Below are 20,643 nucleotides of genomic sequence, written 5' to 3'. Positions count from 1 at the left end.
CCCTTTCTTGGTTCGTTGGTGGAGGTTTATGTTCCTCTTTTTCGATATTAATAGTTAAATTATTTTACCTTGTTCTTCATCAACAATTCACTGTGGTTCCTAACATACGTTAATGTGCTACTTTGTTGGGAAGCTTTATTCCATGATATTTCTCATAATTTTGTCAGGCTTTGTTATTTTACCATTTCAAAGTTCGAGGTATCTGCGATTTTGTTATTTTCTTTGAATGTTTTTTTATGTGTAATTCACTTAATTTACTCATATTCTACAGTTGCATTTCTGAAGGTCGCAGTTGGAAAAGCGAGTGCTAAAAAATTCTGTGTACTTAGAGAGTTAAAGTTGAATTTTTCCAGTTAGTAAGTTCACATATAATTAGCGGTCATTCATTTAGAGGAACCAGGTTTTAGTTGAGTTAGACGTTGGCCTCTTCAGCCTATGGAAAAGTGCAAGAGGCATTCTCAAAGCAGAAAAGTATGGCTCTTTTAGCTTTATACCACGGTCCAAAATATATCAGTTTCAGTATAGGGAGGAAAGGTGTTCCATATAATGCTCGTTAGGGCAGGAAAGGTATTCTGGTTGTTAATCTCTCTTAGCTCCTTTAGAAAAACATAAATTCCGACTATTTCCTAAAAATCATTAAAATTAAAATACTGACACAACAGATAGGCAGTAAATCTGTAATACTGATCGGTACTGTTGAGCAAAACTTCAATAGTATCTTAGAATAGTACTATGATTTAGCATTCTTGAATGGTAGGTGCTCTTTTAAATCAAAAATTTAGATCTTCTGGAATGTTTTACACTTAATACAATGAACGGCAAATGATAATAATAAAATGTTCACATCATGCATGATGATTTATTTTTCATCAGACTCTAAGTCGACTTTCAGCATCTTTAACAGAACATTGTTGCATGAAATGATTTACTTTAAAAGCGAATTGCTCTTTATGTAAGTTTCGCAGTTTCGTAGTGTGGTAAAATCTAGTGTGCTAAAATTTAAATTTAGTTAACTAATAAGTCCTAAGAATATTTCCACATTTATTATTAATAATGAGTTAATAGAACAATATAATTTAATTTCAAGAACAATTGTTTTCCATGGTGCGGTTTGCAACATATTTTAAGAAGGATCAAAGAAACGAAAACAATTCTTCAAGTGACCATTTGGAGTGAAATCGTTGTTCCAACTGCAATTGAATTTCAATTTTTATTCATATGCAGCTCTATTCATAATTCCTTCAAATCATTTAATCTAAAGAACAAATGTTCGAAAAGGCCATGACTGAAACGATATGTAAATCAAATAAAAGTCAGTGAAGCGTAGACGCGAATTCGAAAAAGGGGTTGTGAGATAATTGTTTTTCTGACTAAGGGGCCGCTAAACGCTGTCGATGGGGTATAGACTGTTTGGATTTGAGTCATTAGGAATAAATCAGAGGGGAGTTGCAAATAAAGAGGCTGCATTATTGGAAGAAATCGAATTTCCTATTGCTGATGCTCGGTTCTAGGTTTCCAAGTTGCACCCAAGCCGGATGGCTGGAAGTGGAAAAAGGAAACGGATCAGCAAAGTGAATCAATTTGCCCTTTAGGAAATTACCGCAATTTGATGAAAGCTTTGCTAATCTAATTCCAAATGAGCTATCAAGTAAAGTTCACTTAAAATGCTTCGAGTTTAACGACCGCTGGTCAGATATGCACGTAGTACCGCAAGCAATCGCCCACTTCAGCAAGCAAGCAAATGCACGGCATACATTTATTTCAAATACTTATAAAGTACCTTGGCCGTGAGTGTCATCCTGTCAGCTAAAATATATTTATTCTTTCACGGATCATAATAGCGTCGGGCACACGATTGGCACCTGTTTAGGCAAAGAGCTCTTTCAATTGCCCCGTTTACACAAAACTCCGCGCCATATTTTAATGGTACACCTGTTATGAAGAAAGTTTCATCACCGTAAAACAATTTCACGTTATTATTTTAACGTAGTTTAGGGGCGATATCACTACAGTGGTGGCAGAAGGCAGTCACAGGTGCAAACACGCCGATCTTTTGTCGAAAATTTGTATAAATGGTCTTGTTCCGTAACGACTTCTTTTCTACGGCAGATGCCCAACCCGGAATAAAAATTACTGCCGTATTAAATAACACGAATTTTGCATCTACCAGATTTCGGACCTTAAAGAATGCCATTTGCCCGTTTTAAGTTAATAGCGCGTTGTAAGACTACGATCATGAAATATGGTTAAAAAATGGCCATTTTTACATAACTATTCAACATTTTTCACAAATACTGAAAATAATTTTTAATGTACATCAGAGTAGCATCTACGGCTTTCTGGAAGTCGAACTTGAGTAATCAGAAGTAAATTATGAGGACCAATTTGATTTCATTTGAGTGAATTTTTAAGAAGCCATCATGAAAATAAGCAGTGCTTTTAAGCTCTTGTGAATATTTTCCACTCGTACAATTAATTTATTATAAATTACTAACGGTAGGTACAGTTTAATTGTTTCTGCTGAAATGTGGATAAATTTTTAATCTTTATGGACAATAGGCTCTTTTGTAGCATCAAACAAGCAAATAGTTCAGGGGCGAGCGATATTCTTTCCGGGAAAGTAGCAGCTAATTTGCTACATGTTTGCTTCTGTGATGCATCAGATGGTTTTCTTAATGGCATCCTCATTAATCAATCTTCTTATCTGTCGATATTCTGACATGATTTTCTCAGTAGTTTGCTGATTTCTCCTTCCAAACGAATGTTATGCAAACTGTTATCCAGGAATTGTCTATTTTATCCTTAGCTTTAATATCAGTCAATTTTTTGCCAGGGGTTTATTGAGTTTGACCATTTTCTATTTCAATTAAGAGTGATCAACAAACGCAAATTGTGAGTTACATTTCAAACTAGAAATCGATGCACAAAACCAAGTAATTTGTTATGTGATTACGTGTAAAAAAGCCAAAAGTAATTGGAAACTTGCTACTAAAATATTACTTTAAGTGCCGAAGTGGAGTGAAAATCTCGAGATGCGCGAGAATTGACAGAATTATATGCAGCGTAAGTGTTGAGAGAGGTGTTAAAAAAGTAGCATCAGCCTCTGGTTTTGTAGAAGCAACATTTTCATACTCTGACAGGGCATTTTATTCAAAATCCGCATTGCAGACAGTTTTCGCGAAAATGCCCTTATTTTTGCCAAAGTCTCACTCCAAAACTTATTCCATATAATTGGATGGTTACAGGGATATTTGTATTGACTATCCCAAATTAATATACAATAAGGAATCAGGAAGGCCTTAAGCAGTTCTAATCGAGAAGTTTTTCAAGGTGCTCTAACTTTTTCTGTAACGTTCGGTTCAAAATTTATCAATAGCCTGAAAGAATACGTTCGTTGAAGTTCGTTCCCACTTTTCTGCTTAAACCTGAAACTTACGATCCGAAGGAAAGTGTGGAATATGATTGCCCAAACCAAAATTTCCGTTGTCGTTTTGCATGATACCAACATGTGCGATTTCTTTCCTAATACTCAGCCAAAGGAAAAAGGCCCGCAACGACTCTTTTCAAAATTCAATAGTAAAGGAGCAATGTTGGGGAAGCACCAGTGACCCTTCACAAGGCCGGAAACAGCAAATAGGCACCGGCGGAAAGCAAATAAATGTGGGGAAAAAGTGGGGCCGTAATATTTTACCCGCATTGCCAATCTCCCGAGATCTACCCCAATGTGACGCCTATTTAGCGAAGAAACACTTCTTAGTGAGGGATATACTGTCAATCTTGTAACTATTCTGATTAAATTCCACATTGTTTCATGAGTCAAGCATATGAAAACCTTTGATTTTTGCATTTGCATCTGATTTTCGCCCAAATCGATCAAATTTCAAACTAACTTAAATTTCCATTTTCACCAACTAAACAGTTTTCCGAAAAAAATCGATTTTTCTGCGCCTCAACAAATCTAAAAGTTCACTTTTCCACGTCACGAATTTCAATCTAAATGAAAACTTGAAAGCAAACAAGTGTATAAAATATTATTTCGTCCCGAAAACCGACCCCTTATTGTCGCTTGACAGTAAGGGTGGAAAATGATTTGTGGCCCTTGGAAAATAGCGCCGCGCGTAGGACGGGCCCTGCTTCGGGATCTTCATCCCTTTTGTGATGAGTAACCCCACTTAGAAACGTGTCGGATCTTGGGGGTAAATTACCAATAATATAACAAAGCGCGTGGAGAGCGAAGGAAATTTGTAGTGAATCATTGCGTGGTCTTTTCGAGAATATCATCTTAACGAGAAAAGCTAATATTTGAGTGTCAGGTCTGGTGTACCATCATGGACAAGGAAATCGTATTCAAATGTATATGAAAATTAATAGTGTAGCAGTGGAAGTTGAATTTACAGATTACATTTTTAATCTATGGTTTTCAATTTTCATCTAACTTTTTTTTATCACAAGTACTTCCTTTTCATAGAGCGTAAAAGACGACTATAACGCATACAAATTTGTTTTTTTGGACTAATGTCTTTTACGTCCCATAACAATACGGAAGGTAGAAGTTTATTGTGTTAAAATTACAGTATTGAGGGAGTATGTTACGATATATATACTTTTGATGGTAATTTTTCTCCTTCTCAAGCGAAACACTTTCCGTAATCTTCAATTCAGTATTTGTGAATAAACTTTTTTGAAATGCAATATGATCACATTTGTTAAATTGTTAATGTATCCATTTCTTTACAATATATTTTTTTAAATAACAAAAACATATACATAACATAATTTCTCACAAATGTACGATACTCTTGAATAAAATTGAATAAAAATCTTGAATAAAACTCGTTATTTTTATCACATAATCATATTTCAGAGCTACATACTGATGAAACAGAGAATGAAAAAAAAACTAATGAAAATGAATAACGTTGAACACTGACAAAAATTGGAATTCACTTATACATTAGTTATATCATTAACTTCACCAATAATTGATTACTTGCTAACACAGATTTGCTGCGGACTTTTGGAAGGCTTCCCGGCGCCATCCAGCCGTAGAAAATTCCAAGTTCAGATTAAAAATAATGCAATGTTTGTTTTACTTGTATTTATAGTTTCGCACATAAAATCAAAAATAGGGCTATAAGCGATGCTTGAAATGTCCGACTATTATTGCATTTATTTATTGAGTATTGCAAAAAAATTGTATTGCGGGAAATGTTAGCCCCGGAAAATTTCCATTACGCTATGGGATTTATAGGCGATAAAATAATGTGCTAAAGTAATCAACTCATTTGGAATAGATGACCTTTCATTTATTGGCAGTAGAGCTAGGTTCTTAATTTTAGAAGGAAAATTAAACAGAAATCGTGCGTAAACATATTGTTTCCATTTGAAGAAGATGATATGACAAACATATTGTACGAGGCGATAGAACCTTAGTTCTTGAAGGTTTCAAAAAATATATACGTTTATACGCCCTGTGAGTTGGTGAGTTATTTATACTCACTTCGAATTGCGCTTGTGGCGGAATAATTCTTGAAATCAGTTCTTTTCAAGGACATTTTAATTAGTTGAAATTTCGATGGTTTTCATTGATTTCTTTGTGTTTTTTGGTTTTGTCAATATTTTTAGATAAACGAAATTAATTCGGTTATTAGTTTTAGTTTTGGCGTTGTGCATTAATCACTGCAGCTCAGTGAAATTCAGACAAATATACGTAAATGGCTCTAAATTTTAAATTAAATTAGGGAAGGTCGGCTCTTGGAGCGTTTTTTGTTTAGTTGTTGTTGACTTTCGTTAAGTTGGAACGTGAAATTTGCCTTTGGAAATATTGCAATGCGAACAGGCACTTTCTACAAAAATGTCCACAATAAACAAACTGAAATCGAACTACTAAGCAAGAGCAGCGCAATGAGTCATCGAAAGGGCGAACCAGCGAATGATTATATTATCATGTTTATTCCGTATTTTGGTGCCGTTTTTTTTTCAAAAGGTGTAGGTTTGAATGTTTAGTTTACTTCCGACAGTGTCGTGTGAATCGCGTTCTTTGATGGGAAATATAGAATTATTGTCGCCCTTATGGCAAATGCGGTAGTTTGTGAAAGCGTAGTGAACTTGTGGAAGATTATTGCGTAAAAATGGAAGATGGGTCCCCAGCTTGCATACAGCGGGTGAGAATGATCGCTAATCTATAAATCTTTTAGCATGAACTGAGTTCAGTTTTCCGACAAGCAACTCAATTTTTGTGAATTATTTATATTTATCTATCTTTGCTTTGTTGGTTTCAAATAAGTTTGGCTTTTGACAGATTTTCTACTGTACTAAACACATTTTTTGGTTTTTTTCCAGGTGGCACTACGCAGCTTTCGGTAAGCTTAGCATTACTTTGCCCCTGGTTGCCATGTACATACATGTACAACTTTTAGTCCCATACTCATCAACTGACTCGTAGCGTAAATTTGATATCCATTGAGCTAATAGTTCTTTCGTAGTTATTTTTTAAACTTTGGGAATATTTTGGGCGGCTTTGTATTTTTACATCAAGCTCATCTGAAGCTTGTCTCCAAAGAACCGTTTCAGATATGCAAATACTTATTGGTCCCAGTTTTGTTTTTTTTTTGTTAAACAAAGGGAAGAATTTTAGTATTGTCTGTTTTTTTTTTAAATTGCGATATCGACTGAAAGATGACGCCGCTATTTTTTACGATGCTCAAGAACTATTTGAGACAGAGTTCGTTTTTATATCATAGGATAGAGAATTGGTAATTCGATTTAGTTGTAACAATTCTGGTGGATTTATCACAAAGTCACACAAAATTTGAATATGAGACATTTAGGTGCAAGCTTACGCCAAAACTTAATTTAAAAAAAAATGTGTTTTACAGAATGTCAATCTTTCACCTTTCTACTGGCTTTGCTTTGGAAGCTGGAATTTTTTATTGATGAGCCTGCAGTTGTGTAAAAGCGTTTATTTTCAAATCAACATTTACGAAGCCGCAAAATTCAGGATTTCACTGAATAGGGATTACCTATTAACTTAGTTACTCATGCCTAAAGTATATCTATGATCAATACGAATCTATGAATAATGAGACAAGTGGCTTGTTATACTCGATGCATTTTTCTAATAAGAGAGTCTTGAATAGTTGAAGGTGGTCGTTTGTTTCATACTTTGCTCTAAATCCCGCCTGTTTACAAGGCTGGTATAAATATAATTTCAGACGGCAGGTATCACTCTTAGCTATAATCTCCATAAAGAGTTTGTAGACGTATGACAATTTACTTATCGGTTTAGTTTTCTAGTTTTTCGATGTCTTCCTTTTTGTGCATTATGATTATTATAGCATTCTTCCCAGGTGTTGTTTCCTTCAGAAGCTATACATTGAAAATACTGCATATATGCTTAAGCAATGTGTTTCCTCCTGCCTTAATAGACTCAATAAAAATTCCACCTTCCTGCCTGGGGTTTTCTTTATTGTCCTTCATTTCTTTCAGCAACGCTCTTAACTCATCCAAGGTAATATCAGGAATATCATCTGAACCTTGGTTTCTTACATGAGGCAAGTTCTCAGGCGGATTGGTTTTCTTTTCCTTGTATAGCTCTGTTTAAAAGTCCTCAACCAACTAAATTTTCTTCCTTATTTGAGGTAGTACGGTCTGCCCCATTCTCCAGCTTAGAACTGTTCTCAGTACCAGAGGAGAAGTTTCTTCGAAGGACCTTTAAACTTTTGTTGTTTTCAAAGACCTTTTCTATTTCTTCAGATTTAAACTTTCATATATCTCTCCTGACGCCCTTTGAGATGTCTCTATTTAGGATTCGTAGTGGTCTGCATTCGTGGTATGCTTGAAATTTAGCTCCCGTCTTAGTTTCATAAGACTCCTTGTGTTTTTACTAAGCTTATCCTTTGGCTTCTGACTTTTTGAGCACCATAGGTTTTAAAATTTTGAAAATTTCTCTATTCGCTGCTTCGATATTTACTTTATAATTTCTTAATTGAAAACATAAAGTATATCCTTGTTAGAAAGCCGTTTTTGCCTTCTCCAATATTTGACAAATGGCGTGTTCCTAAGTACATGTGGAAGATTTACGTATTTCACTTCTTCTGTCTGACTGTGTCTATACTATTCATACATACTGACCAGTTTCAAAACATCAACTGCTTAATCCTTTGCGAGATTTCGAATGATGTTTGCACTTGATTTGCAATATGATGAATTCTGTTCATTAATTACTATCATAGTTAGATGTCCAAACTATATTACACAAGATGATCTAGCTTTTTACATAAGCAATTTATGACTTGAAGGTTGTAGCAATTAAATTACTCCAATCACTTGCTGATGATGGAGTTTCTATGGAAGAAATGATAGCAAGGCTTGTCTAGAAACATCAACATTAAGGAATTTTACGGAAATTTGATCCTCTTACTTACCAACATAAAAGTTAGTCACGATTTTTCTTTGATGTAATACTCAAGACACTGAATTAGGATCATATTGTCTTCCGCAAGAAGATAAACGACAAATAGCCGATGTTAATTGATGATAAAACGATAATGTGGGTTCAATTGAATAACAATAAAGATGAGCAGATAATTCAATAATAGGCTCAATTGAATCCAATAAAAATGCAGACATCTGTTTTAACAGCTTTTATTTACAAACATTAACCTTTGGGTTCTCGAAACACTACGAACAAAAATATTTTTTTCTGGTCACGATAAACTTAAATAATTTCGAATCACAATATAATTGGTTATCACGTCTAATCACATCTCAATTTTGCCTTTCCATTTTTCCAACGCTTACTTTAGTATCACATTCCAAATAGAATTTAAAGGAAAAAAACAGAAATTTGTATCACATTTATACATGATAAGGAATATTTTACTGCTAAAGCTAAGTTTTTTTTATATAACAGCTATTACGGCCGTTGTTCAATCCAAAAGTATTCCATTTGAAGGCCTTAATTAATGTTTTTTTTTTCTTTTTACTTATGTATCCTTAGTTTTTGTTGACGATCGGTCAATAATAAAATAAAAAATAGAATATTGCCAAACAATCAGCTGTACCGATTGGAATAAACAAGCATATTTAGAATACTTTTGGAGTGGAAGTAGTCGACCTTCTATAACCATTCATTAATGTAATGTTATTTTCTTAATTGTAGACACTGTTACTCAAAACTTTCTGGATGATTTCCACTCATGTCTAGAATCTTACATTCCATCTCCGTTACAATTTGACATACTTTGAGCTTCACTTCCGCTGCTTGAGCTGGTGGAAACGATACTACCGTTTTGGCCATGCTGTCGAAGAAGGTCGTTATTGGATCGTCTTTCTTTTTTGACAAATCCCGAATTTCTTGCAAAATATGCAGAATGGCCGAGTTGTCATACGACTGATATATTTCCTCTATTCGCGGCTTCTTTGCAGGGATACACTCGTCGCTACTTGCACCATTCTGGTTGGTGCTGGTGGTAGGAGTGCTTGGATCAAATTCCAGTTTTATATCTATTTTCGTGTCCTCATCCTGAGCATCTGACGTATCTTCCTGCGCTACCCTGTAAGCAAACTGTTACTATTAGCGAGCTACTCCATCACTTCCATAAAATATAATGTAGCGGCTAATTAAAAACTATACATTTAGAAACTTGCCCAAGTCAGGCTATTTTTGCAATTATTTTTCTTGCAATTCGTAGTTAACTATTTAGAATTAAAAATCGCCCAAAGCTATGAGCTTAATTAAATCCCCAGTCGCAACGCTTACTTTTTCTCCGTTGTAAATTTCTCTAAAAATTTCATGGATTCCATGTATTCCCAAGGTGCTCTAAGCTTTTTGCCCATTTTTTGTTCTTTTTTCTTTCGATGGTATAAGTCCCTGAGGCTACGCCATCTAGTTTTGCAATCAAGCACTGAAATAAAACAAAAATTCTTGCAAAATCAGTGCGGAAATCTTTCTTTTCACTTCAAAATGATTCAAATCTTATATGTTTTATTGCCTCAACGATCCCCCATTGCTAGTTTAATATTTGCGAAAACATTAAAGCTTTTTTAAATTTAGTAATGTTCATCATTAAGTCGTTTACATTTTTATACGAATAAATTAAAAGAATGTTATTAAAATGAAAGTCATGCATGAATATTTCGAATGTCTGAAATCGGCAAAAATTTTAAAATCATTTAAGCTTGGCTTTTGTTACTTTGCCATGTCCAAAGGTTTCAATTTATGTACTTCAATTGCATTAGTAGAGATGGAAAATGTTATTCTTTCGTTTGTGGTTTTTCTCCCTGGAGCAGTCTTTCTCTGCTGAATACAAAAGGGGTTTCCATTATAGAGCCGTCTCATCTGCGTTATATATCTCATCCTGATTTAAAATTATTTTTTTGTTCAAGAAATTCGCCTAAATTATTTTGCCTTTCCACATAAGGAGAATTGTTTTTATATATATGATTTTATATATAGAAAAATTAAACAAAATTGAAGCTTATTTTAATTGGAATAATTGAATAGATTGCGAGGATGAAAGACAATTCATCTGACACGATCTAAAGCGAATGTTTGTGGAAAAACTAGTAGCTTTGTATCACCACAACTAAAATCTTGCATTGAAACCATTAAAATGTGAATAAATTGAATATGCCTAAAACAGGATGGACTCTTTAAAGCGCCTTGTGACTCTCGATTTGCTGAAAATAGAAGGACTGCACACTAGTTTTTTTCGTTGATATGTATTTATCAACGAATATATTATTGCATTTTATGATGGTGGTTTAATAAGTAATTGGTCAATCGATTTCGGCTCCTTTCGTATTATTCTCGGGTTGTCATCTTTTCTATTCTTCAGGGCATAATTCTATCAAGACAGTAATTTTAAGAACAAAAATATAAGCCCGGAACTGCATTCTTTTTAAAATACAGGGTCTTTAAATTTAAAAAAAAACACATTTTGTGTGTGTAAAATTTCGAGTTTTCCTAACTATAAAAAAATCGAATTGAGCGAATTTAGTTCACTGGTTCAATTATAAAAACATGGTTCAACCATCCTGAAACTTGCCTAAAAAGCGCTATACTATCGAAAAATAACCTTGATTTTCAACATTAATTTTGTGACTCCGGGAAACGACGAGATAAATGTGATTTCTTAATATTCATTCCTGCCTACGCATATTTCTTATTAGTGTATATTTTCTTAGGAATTTGGGTGTTTACATCCGAACAGTATGGCAGATTTTGTTCCTTTTTCTTCCACTAATACTTCCAATTGAAAAAACGTGTACTCGCCACTGAAACCAATTTTTCTGCTGTAGGATCGTATAGATTTATTGCTCATTTCATTATAAACTTTTGCTACTAAAATAACACTATTTTTATGGGGGGTAAACTGTTGTGAATTATTTACCACTGATGCTACAACTTGACCTTGCTCCTGTTCTGCCAGTTCTCTGAGGTATTTCTGACCCTTACACAGTGGATGATCGCAAAATTATCATAAGATGTTCCTTTTTGCTTCTAATAGTCCATACATCACTCAAAAATATGCTTTGCAATTCAAATGACCGCAGGAGGACCATTAATGTCCGCACTGTATATCATCAATATCGCACCACTTGATCTACATTCTACATCCCGCCACTTGATAATATAACGGCAATTTACAGCCAAAAGTGGGAATATTATTGAATGTATTCCTACGCAGTTATATTTTGGCGCGAAGATGATCTGTTAGTGTTTCGTCTTTTTGTTCAACGTACATATTTATTTACCTGTTTCTAGTGCTAGTGTGATTTCACCTTAATATTGTATTTTGTTTGTACATTACATACTAGTTCTCCCATTTTTGTTTCCGTTTGTGCTTTATTCTAATGAAAATTGAGCGCAATCGACAGTTAGCGTTTTTGCAAATTTTGTTATGTTTAAAATTCCTGCTTGTTTAATTTAGCTTTGTCGTGGTAAAGTCTGCATCAATTCGTAGTCATATTGAAAATAATATAAATATGTTTAATTCAGTTCAGTGGAAACTGCTAGCTTAGTAAACACTATTAAGTTTGACTTGTGCCTTGAAGTGACTGAAAACACTATTAACCTTTCAGTAAGGAAACTGTTTTGAAAAACTAAACTTGGTTTCAAGCAGAACATTCAAAACGGTGATAATTTAGTGCAAACATCTTTCTATATTGATATGATTTCTGAATTGATTCCGGACTTTAGTTTAGAAACAAAAGGTCCATACATGTGACTAAACATAAATAGTATCTAGGTACTCATTTTTACACGAATCCGTTTTATTGTCCGGTTAGAAACTTTAATAACCATATCCAATATCGCAAATCAATAAATCAGTTGCATATATTGCAAATGTTGATCAGGTGCCCACTTACCTAGGCAACATGCGACGGTGTTTGTGCACAATGCACAAACACTACAGTTAGAAGAGTTATACCAGTAAAGAAACAGTTAATCAGGGAAAACTTAGTAAACCGTAATAAGCTGGCAGCGTTGCATACTTACCCGACTTTCCGACTATCGAGGAAATCGCAAGCCAGACATCGTCCCTCATACTTAAATCTTTGTAATATTTGTGCTTGTGGTCGTAGAGAACTTCATTTTCGGCAACTAATTCGATCAGTTTCTCATCCAACTCTCGCGTAAATCGGCACAAGTATTTTGTTTTTTGCGACATGAAACAATGTTTTCCTTAGGAAAAAATTGGAGGCCAAATTTCAGTGTTGTCGCACCGGCACGGACTGTCTCGGGCAACGCTGCGTATGTTGGGAACGGATTGCGATCCTGCTATATCCAACGCAGGCCAGAGTTTCTGTTGATTTGTGCGAAGTTTCTTCAGTCGCAAAAAATACTATAAGAATAGTATCGTCTTGCAATTGCGAAATTCTCTAAAGGTTTATTTGTAATCCATCAAATAAACTTAGATCGTTAAGTCTGTTGCCTAATGAATTTCAGCTGTCTTCTCCTAAAATATAACTGTTACAGGCAAAAAAATCAAAACGATAACGGTCACATAACATGGACAGGGGTTGCGCTTTCAGACAGAGAATTTTCGTCTTTGGCTGCATTGTTTTCTTTGCTTTGTCTGATTGCAGTTGACAAAGTACCTTTTACAGTAAACCCTCGAATGTATTTCTAGCTAAATCGAGCGGCAGCACTTAATCTTCTACTTGCTTCGTCAATGCATTAAAAAGTCACCCTTTATATGAAAGTTGTAATAACTTTTTACAAGCAGTTTAGCTTTTTCCGAGGGTAATTAACAGTGAAGTGTGCATAACGAGGCGTTTTCAATAGAACGAACTATAACGAAAGCATTGAATTGTTTAGACGAGCAAATTCTGAACCTAACAGTATATAAAAGTAATTGTTTTGCTGTTATTGGAACAGTTGCATGAAGGGCTTTGTCAAACAGAGGTATTAAATTAATTTTAAATCAACTATTAATTCTTCAGTTAATCAACTCGTGAGGAAGAAAAATACATTAGTGAAATAATACAGACAGGAAAATATTGAGGTGTCCAACACCAGAACTATACTGTGTTTCACTACTTGGTTTTACACATAAGAGGGTTTAAAAGAAAACGTATAATCTTCTGTTTTAAAATACAAGATACATTTTTGAAATTAAACATAGATGTTAATTGAATTTATTTTTAAAAATACGATTTTTACTTAAGAAAGGGTAATAGCAACTCTTCCACTGCTTATAAATTCCCACATCATAACAGTCTGGGGAAATTTGCTCGTACGCCTAAAGCATGGTGAATTAATTTCTTCAGTTGTGATATGAATTCAATCGAATTTTTCAGAAAATTAGCACATTAAGAATTGAGTTGATATTAATATTCACATTAATTTAGACTCGTGAAATGTTTTTTTTTTTAATTAGCTGCTAGTAGTGACTTTTCCGCTTCCCTTAAGACAAATTAATTGAATTGTCTGAGTGAATGAACAATTTTCAAAAACTAACTACGCGTTACAGGACTCTCTGACTACCTCTGTGTGAGCTGCCTCGATATTTCGTTAACATTTTGCTTAAAGCAGGAGTTTTCTTTCTGCAAGTGTTACACATCGTTTCCAAACCATTTGCTTCTTATTTATTCACATTATTCTTCGTCTGTTTTGCTTTGCTTTCAAATAACAATTTCGTTGCGTTATCAAAATTGTATTCATTTGCAAATGTTTCCATTCATCGACTCTTCATTTTTCTTCACAGTTTTTTGGGTCACGTACTATTTTTATTAGGTTTTCCAGAAATACTTGGTTGGTAATTAATAAAATTGGTAAGACTCACCGATAATTCATTTTACTTGCTTAGATTTCATGTTCAAAAATGATCATGATTAAAAAAAGAATAACTCGAAACTAATATAATTTTATATTTTTGTCGCATCACTTTGTGCACCGTACCAACATATAATTGTTAGGTCTCCTAACTGGTAGCGACAAAAACATAATTAACGTGTTTTGATGAAGAAGTCAATTGAGATAAAAAGGAATAATATTATTGAATATGCGCAATGTCATTAGTTTATTGCATGATACATTGGCCATGTTGCTTAAATTATGTTTTGTTCGAACAAAGTCAGATGCAATCATGGGATTTATGCATTGAACTGATAGACACGTTTTATAATTGATAGAAAAGTTAAAGTAGACCGTCATTTGCCGCGATAAGTCCTAAGTGACAAAGAATTTAAAAAAAAATGGTAACCATTGTAATTTTTTTAGGGGCGCTAAATCCAAAGTTAAGTGGTTGCGTCTCTCAAGAAGAGGATTCTGTTACGCAGAAGTCAATTTACTTCATTTCTATTTATTTTGTATCAATATCCGAGTTAAAATGCTATATTTTTTCTTAAGGTTATGGCACTATTGGCAATAGTTGAACAAAACCGAATGCGATTTCGAGGTCAGGGTACAATTTGCTTTTAATCCCCGTATAATAAATGAACCTAATAATTCCCAGAACCTTCAATAAAATTACACTCTAGAAGCAAGAACCATAGGTAATATTACATCTATGTGCAAACTGTATTCTGAATATTCATATTCTGACTGGCATTGGAATGTATTTAATGTAAGTAAATGGCAAATTTCATCAGATGATAAATGCACTACAGTTACAGTACCCAAAATAAGACCGTATAATAAATAAGTTAGAAATCGAACTGTGACTATAGTCTAATATATATTATGTATGATACACAGTTTTGAGAAAAAAGAAGGGACCAAAAAACTATAATATTTTAGTGCACTATACACTCGACCATTTAAGGCTTTGTAATTTTTTGCTGGTTAGTTAATCCGACTCGGGACTTACAGCAGATACGTTTAAGCAAGAAAATGTATAGTCGAAAAATATATTGAAATCCGACATAATTTTTTTTAGATTTGACGGATTTTTTCAAAAGCTTCAACTGACTGCTAGTATTAGTACTGAATTTTTCACCATTTTTTTAGAACAAATTTATATTTATCATTTTATTACCATTCTAGTTGTATAACTCATTATGTTTTAAAATATGAATTACCTAAATTAGAAGGCGAGTATTGAATGTATAGTAACAAGTGAAGCAATGCTTATTTAATTTTATTTTATAATTAATTATCTTCTTCTTTTATTATGTTCATCATCATCCGTCGTGTAAATATGAAAAAGTACAATAATTTGTAAGATAATTATTGGAAAATTACAGTAAGTTGGGTGCATTTTAAGATGTACTTCCAATTTATGAACTTTGCACAGTTCAAGCAAGTTCAAACAACTTGTTTTGGAAATTAACAGAATATTTTATAGATGAATGCAACATTCTGAATTGCGTAGGGGGGTAAGTGGCAAGCATGTCGTTATTGGTCTTTCAAAAAAAAATGTTACATTGTGGGCTAAAAGTAATGTTGCCTCCCTATTGTTTTCAAAATCAATTATACACAAAGCAACAATTTAAAGCTATTCCTTGTAATATATTTGGTTTTTGTCGTTTGTGTGTATTTACAGTTATGAAAAGTACAAAACATAATATCAATTATGATTTAGAGTAAAATAAACAAAGATAAAGTTCATTAGGTATCATATAATCTGAAAAAAAAACAGGGTGTTTCATAAATATCAACTATGTATAGGTGGTAAAGAACCGGGACTACGTAAGGTCTACACGGTCCGGATGTTGCAAAAAACGTAATGTCGATTTTACACTACGCACTTTTCCCAATTTATACGCCAATAAAGTCGGTAATCTTCTTGGTTGTCATCGACTTTACAGTTGGATATTTTTCTCACAATAAATTGGTGCAATTTCAGTTAACCCAAAATGAATTTGAATACGTTGGTTCGGCTGTTTTGCGTTGGTAACGATATGTAAATCGTAGCACATGAGCCAATGGCCAGATTATTTGCTTATGCCGCCAAAGACGCGACTAATTTTCTTTATTAATTTGCTAAATGTATGCATGCAACACATATCTTCAACATTTAAAATACAATAGAAGAAAACCAATACCTTATAGTTACCCATAGTTCTTTGTCAGTTTAAAAAAATAATTAAGGGATTTTACATTTAAAAAATTCGAAGCGTTTTAAGGTATCCTTGGAATATGTAATAGAAATTATGCCTTTTTTTCTTTTGAAATGTTCAAGATGCCTTTCTGGTTTGGTTTCAAGAAACATTTTTCCTGTAATAATGTAAGCAATACGAAGCTCTCTTGCAGATATTTGAGTTCTCATGCGCTTTTTCTGTTTTTCTCAAGAATCTAGGAATATTTTCGGAGACACTCGAAAACAATTTTGAATTAATTTTGTCGAATGTGTAAATGTGCGCTCTTGATTGTCGGCCTGTACCTGATGATAGAACGCCGTACGAAACAAAGGATCAAACACCCGAAACCCGGTATCCGCACAAGCAAATCGACGCGCATGTGCGCAACGCAAGGATCATTGCGAAAAGCACGTGGTTTCCCGGTTTCCGTGACGTCACGAGCACCGCCGGCGATGCTCGTTTGATGATGTTGAAGGCCAGGTGACCTTGATGACTCTCATGCTGTACAGTGTTATCGGATTGCGAGGTTTAATGGATTATGGTTTGCTAATAATTAGCATACAGATATTTAGCCGCTTCTGTTTTACATCTGCCTACCTGCTTATAGGCAAATTTAATATATAAACTGTTACGTGATCGATGTTACGTCCGATACGAAGTGATTTGCACCTGATGATGTCATTCAACTGAAGGTGTTGTCTGGGGGTAGCTACCGATTGCTGAAAAATCAGTTTATTGAAATAATTCTCACAAAAAACTGAGATATTTGCCAAAACTCAAATAGGAAACTTGGCAACAGTGTATAAATGAGGTTTTTCACATTAACATCGTTTTATAAACAATAAGAACTTTAGACTTGTGGAGAATAATGTGAAGTTTCAGGATTAATTTCTTCGATTGAGGTGAGAGGTCATGCAAATGCCTCCATTTTATTACATGAGTACTAAGTAAGTCTGGTACAAAATTGCTCAATTCATGACAGAACTACTCAACTTACATCAATTTCATACCTTACTTCGCAACATCAGTTKTCATTGCGTACAGGCAMAAGAATGTTTGGATCTTCTATCTCAGCTGGTTAATAGACGAAAGTCTTCTGGTGAAAAACTTTCATAAAATRGTATAATAATAAGCTTCMTTCAAAAATTCGAGATCAACAAAAATGASYKYGAAAMGATTTCAATRGATTTCCATAATCCGTAATATCCGATATGATAAAATATTTTCCATGAATTTATGAAAACAGAACATGCGATGCTTCAATAAAATTATTCCATAAGTGTTAGCGTCAATAGACATTTTTATTACTTACGGAATATTGATTTGGCAGTACAAAATAGTCCTAGCTTATTTTGACATGTATGGGGTTTAACTCCCTTCAGAACTGTTGATTCAACTTTGATTATGTGGGTGGCTATTCTGGGATAGTTATAGAGCTTCCACTTGGAGCTTCTTAGAAAATACCATTTAACTTGAAAACTTTGATTGAACACAATTTCAAAAATTAGTGCCTATACAGGGTTTCTCAGAAATAAATACCGTATATTCAGAGGTAAACAGACTTTTTCCAAATATGAAAAAATTCAAATATACATGGGTCATAGTTGTCATCAATACAGGGATCAAACGTTATTTGAAAAATACAAAATAACGAATTTTTTAAAACGGTTTTAGAAATTTTGATGAAACTTTGTGGATAGTGAAGGCTGTAAGAGCTGCTAATTTTCAATTATTTTATATGTATCTCAGTACATGTACATATCTACATATCTCACTCTCGCAAATGTAGAAAATAATTTAGACAAACTCAAGGTTCTCAAGAAGGCAAAGACCTAAAAGGACGTTGATTTTTACCAATTATGAGGTAAGTTTTTCCGGTGTTTTGCTCTCCCAAAAGGAAGAGTTTTTTTGCCCTCAAAAATTGATRAATGTTTTAACACTTTGTAAATTATAGTGTTTATACAACATGTTTTAATTGTCAATTGGTGTTTGTAGTTTGTGTAAATTTTAAATCTGATGATGGCGCTGTTGTCTAGCCGAAACGTAATGAAATAAACGATGTTTCAAAATTTTTACTTCACACTTTGACTGAGACCCAGGAAAGATAAGAATATCATAATTCTAAAGAGTGTTTTTCTAAATGACTGGATCGGCAGTTGAGGAATTGTGGCTTGGACCGTCCGTTCTCACAACTTAAATCCATTGGATTTTTAAATCTGGGAAAAATCGAAAATATTTTTTTCTACTGCTATTGAAATTAAAGACCAAATGTTACAAAAAATTATGTTTGGTTCTCCGACGAATTCGGTAGCAAATGCAAGAATCGTCAACACGACGTGCAGGAGAATGTATCAGGATACAAAAAGTCACCGTTGAACTCAATTATGAAGTTTTAAACTAAACGGTTAAATTGTTAATTTTACATTTACAGTTATTTAGTGCCGATAATATTGACCCCGTGCAAAATACAAACCGCTTTTTTGGGACAATGATGTTGATTTGTAATTCATCATTTCATTATTTAATTAACCTCCGGCATTTATATTATAATCCTTAACCAAACTCCTGAAAAAACCCTAGTTTTATTAAAAGCGGTTAAGACCATTTTCAGCAATAATGTATATGCAAGTTATGATATTCCTATCCTTCCTGGGTTTCAGTCAAAGTGTGAAGTAAAAATTTTTGAAACATCGTTTATTTCATTACGTTTCGGCGAGACAACAGCGCCATCATCAGATTTAAAATTTTTATATAAATCAGAATAATGTATATGCAAGGTGTCTCGAAAAATTTCTAATGTGCAAGTACTGGATATCAGACTTTAATAAGTGGACTTATGTGTTAGATTAGAACAGTTTTTCATTAAAATTTCTCAATTTCGTTCTGCTAAACAAATCATTCATTCTTCTCAGCCTTAGACTTGCAAGATCTAAAGAATTAAAATATCTTCTCATTAAACCAAACCATTTGGACCATTTTTTAACAATGTTGATCAGTTTTGCTAACCCACACTCACCCTTAACGCAAATATTCCTTTATTAATAATGCTCAGTGTAGGTACTCACCTGATAAATCACTGAAATACAGTTATGGCCTCATATACAACGCACAAATATGCATTCACAAATTCACGAATTATTATTTCACAACCAAAAAACCAGTTTTAAAGAACCGAGTGGTATTCTTAGAAAACAATCAATCTTTAATCAGATTAGGCGGGTTTTTACATAGGTACAGGTCAGTGAGCTCGAAAGAGCTTCATATTGTCCAGCATGCCGAATTATGAAGCAAAATTCCTTAAAGACTGTTTAACATTTATTTTTTGTCATATCATATAGCATTTTATCTGTAAAGTCAGTGTCATGTATGCAAAATGTCACAGAAAAAATGTCGAAAATAAGCAAATTTATTGTCGAACCAAGTTCTTCATTTGCCGTATGGAAAACTTCTAAAATTCTAAATTCGCCCAGTTATATTAAATTTCTTGGAAGAAACTCAACCGCCTATCATTTGGACGAGGAAGATGCATTTAAAAAACGTGGCACGGCATTTGAGAGTGAGTACATTAGAAAGGTTACTGCAGAGCAAATCAAAGAATTAAAGAAAAAGATAAACCAAGAGCGTCAACACCTAATTAAGCGAGCTTTGGAAAAAGAGAAACAGTTGCTGGAGGAAACCTTAGAGAAATTAGATAAATCAGACAAAAAGCAATAGGAGCACTCCAATTTCTAATTAGGACATTAATGTACTTGTAAACAGATTTTCATGTGAATGGTATTTAAAGAACAAGCTATTTTAATAAACAGGAAAATTCCGGAAACTCAAATATTGTTATTAATTTTGTTATTGTTTGACTTCAGGATTAATTTACGTCATTTTCAGTATTTCAATTAGCACCGTATGCAAAACAAGACACGATTTATGTACAAGTATACGATAATCTCCGATAGAGATAAGTAACATAACGTTTTCCGCCAATCCTCCCACGAACTGTTGCCACGTTTGGCATAAATAATTAACCGGGATAAATGTCTTAATTATTGTGTCTATGATTCTGAAACAAGTTTATTGTAGCTTTGTTCATGAACCGGTTATTGATACCGGACAAAA

At 33.7% G+C, this 20,643-nt stretch overlaps 1 protein-coding gene across 4 annotated transcripts; it reads right to left on the bottom strand.

Moving 5' to 3' along the window:
• Positions 1 to 8,630: 8,630 nt before the first annotated feature.
• On the bottom strand, positions 8,631 to 20,333 carry LOC109546199. 4 transcript variants are annotated; one of them, XM_048668312.1, is made up of 4 exons: positions 19,599 to 20,333; positions 12,506 to 12,965; positions 9,764 to 9,908; positions 8,631 to 9,557 (listed from the first exon to the last, which is right to left on the bottom strand). In XM_048668312.1, exons 2-4 carry the CDS (start codon positions 12,675 to 12,677, stop codon positions 9,170 to 9,172), a joined length of 705 nt encoding a protein of 234 aa, XP_048524269.1. In that variant the 5' UTR covers positions 12,678 to 12,965; positions 19,599 to 20,333; the 3' UTR covers positions 8,631 to 9,169. The 4 variants fall into 4 exon arrangements, with proteins under 4 accessions (XP_048524269.1, XP_019772625.1, XP_048524268.1 ...); XM_019917066.2 differs by lacking the exon at positions 19,599 to 20,333 and adding an exon at positions 13,997 to 14,461; XM_048668311.1 differs by lacking the exon at positions 19,599 to 20,333 and adding an exon at positions 14,295 to 14,461.
• Between the last annotated feature and the right edge of the window lie 310 nt (positions 20,334 to 20,643).

This window comes from Dendroctonus ponderosae, unplaced genomic scaffold (assembly GCF_020466585.1).
Source record: "Dendroctonus ponderosae isolate FM_Combo_2020 unplaced genomic scaffold, Dpon_F_20191213v2 Dpon_F_20191213_7, whole genome shotgun sequence".
In the NCBI taxonomy this organism is placed as follows: Eukaryota; Metazoa; Arthropoda; class Insecta; order Coleoptera; family Curculionidae; genus Dendroctonus; species Dendroctonus ponderosae.
This window is presented reverse-complemented; position numbering and strand designations above follow the sequence as displayed.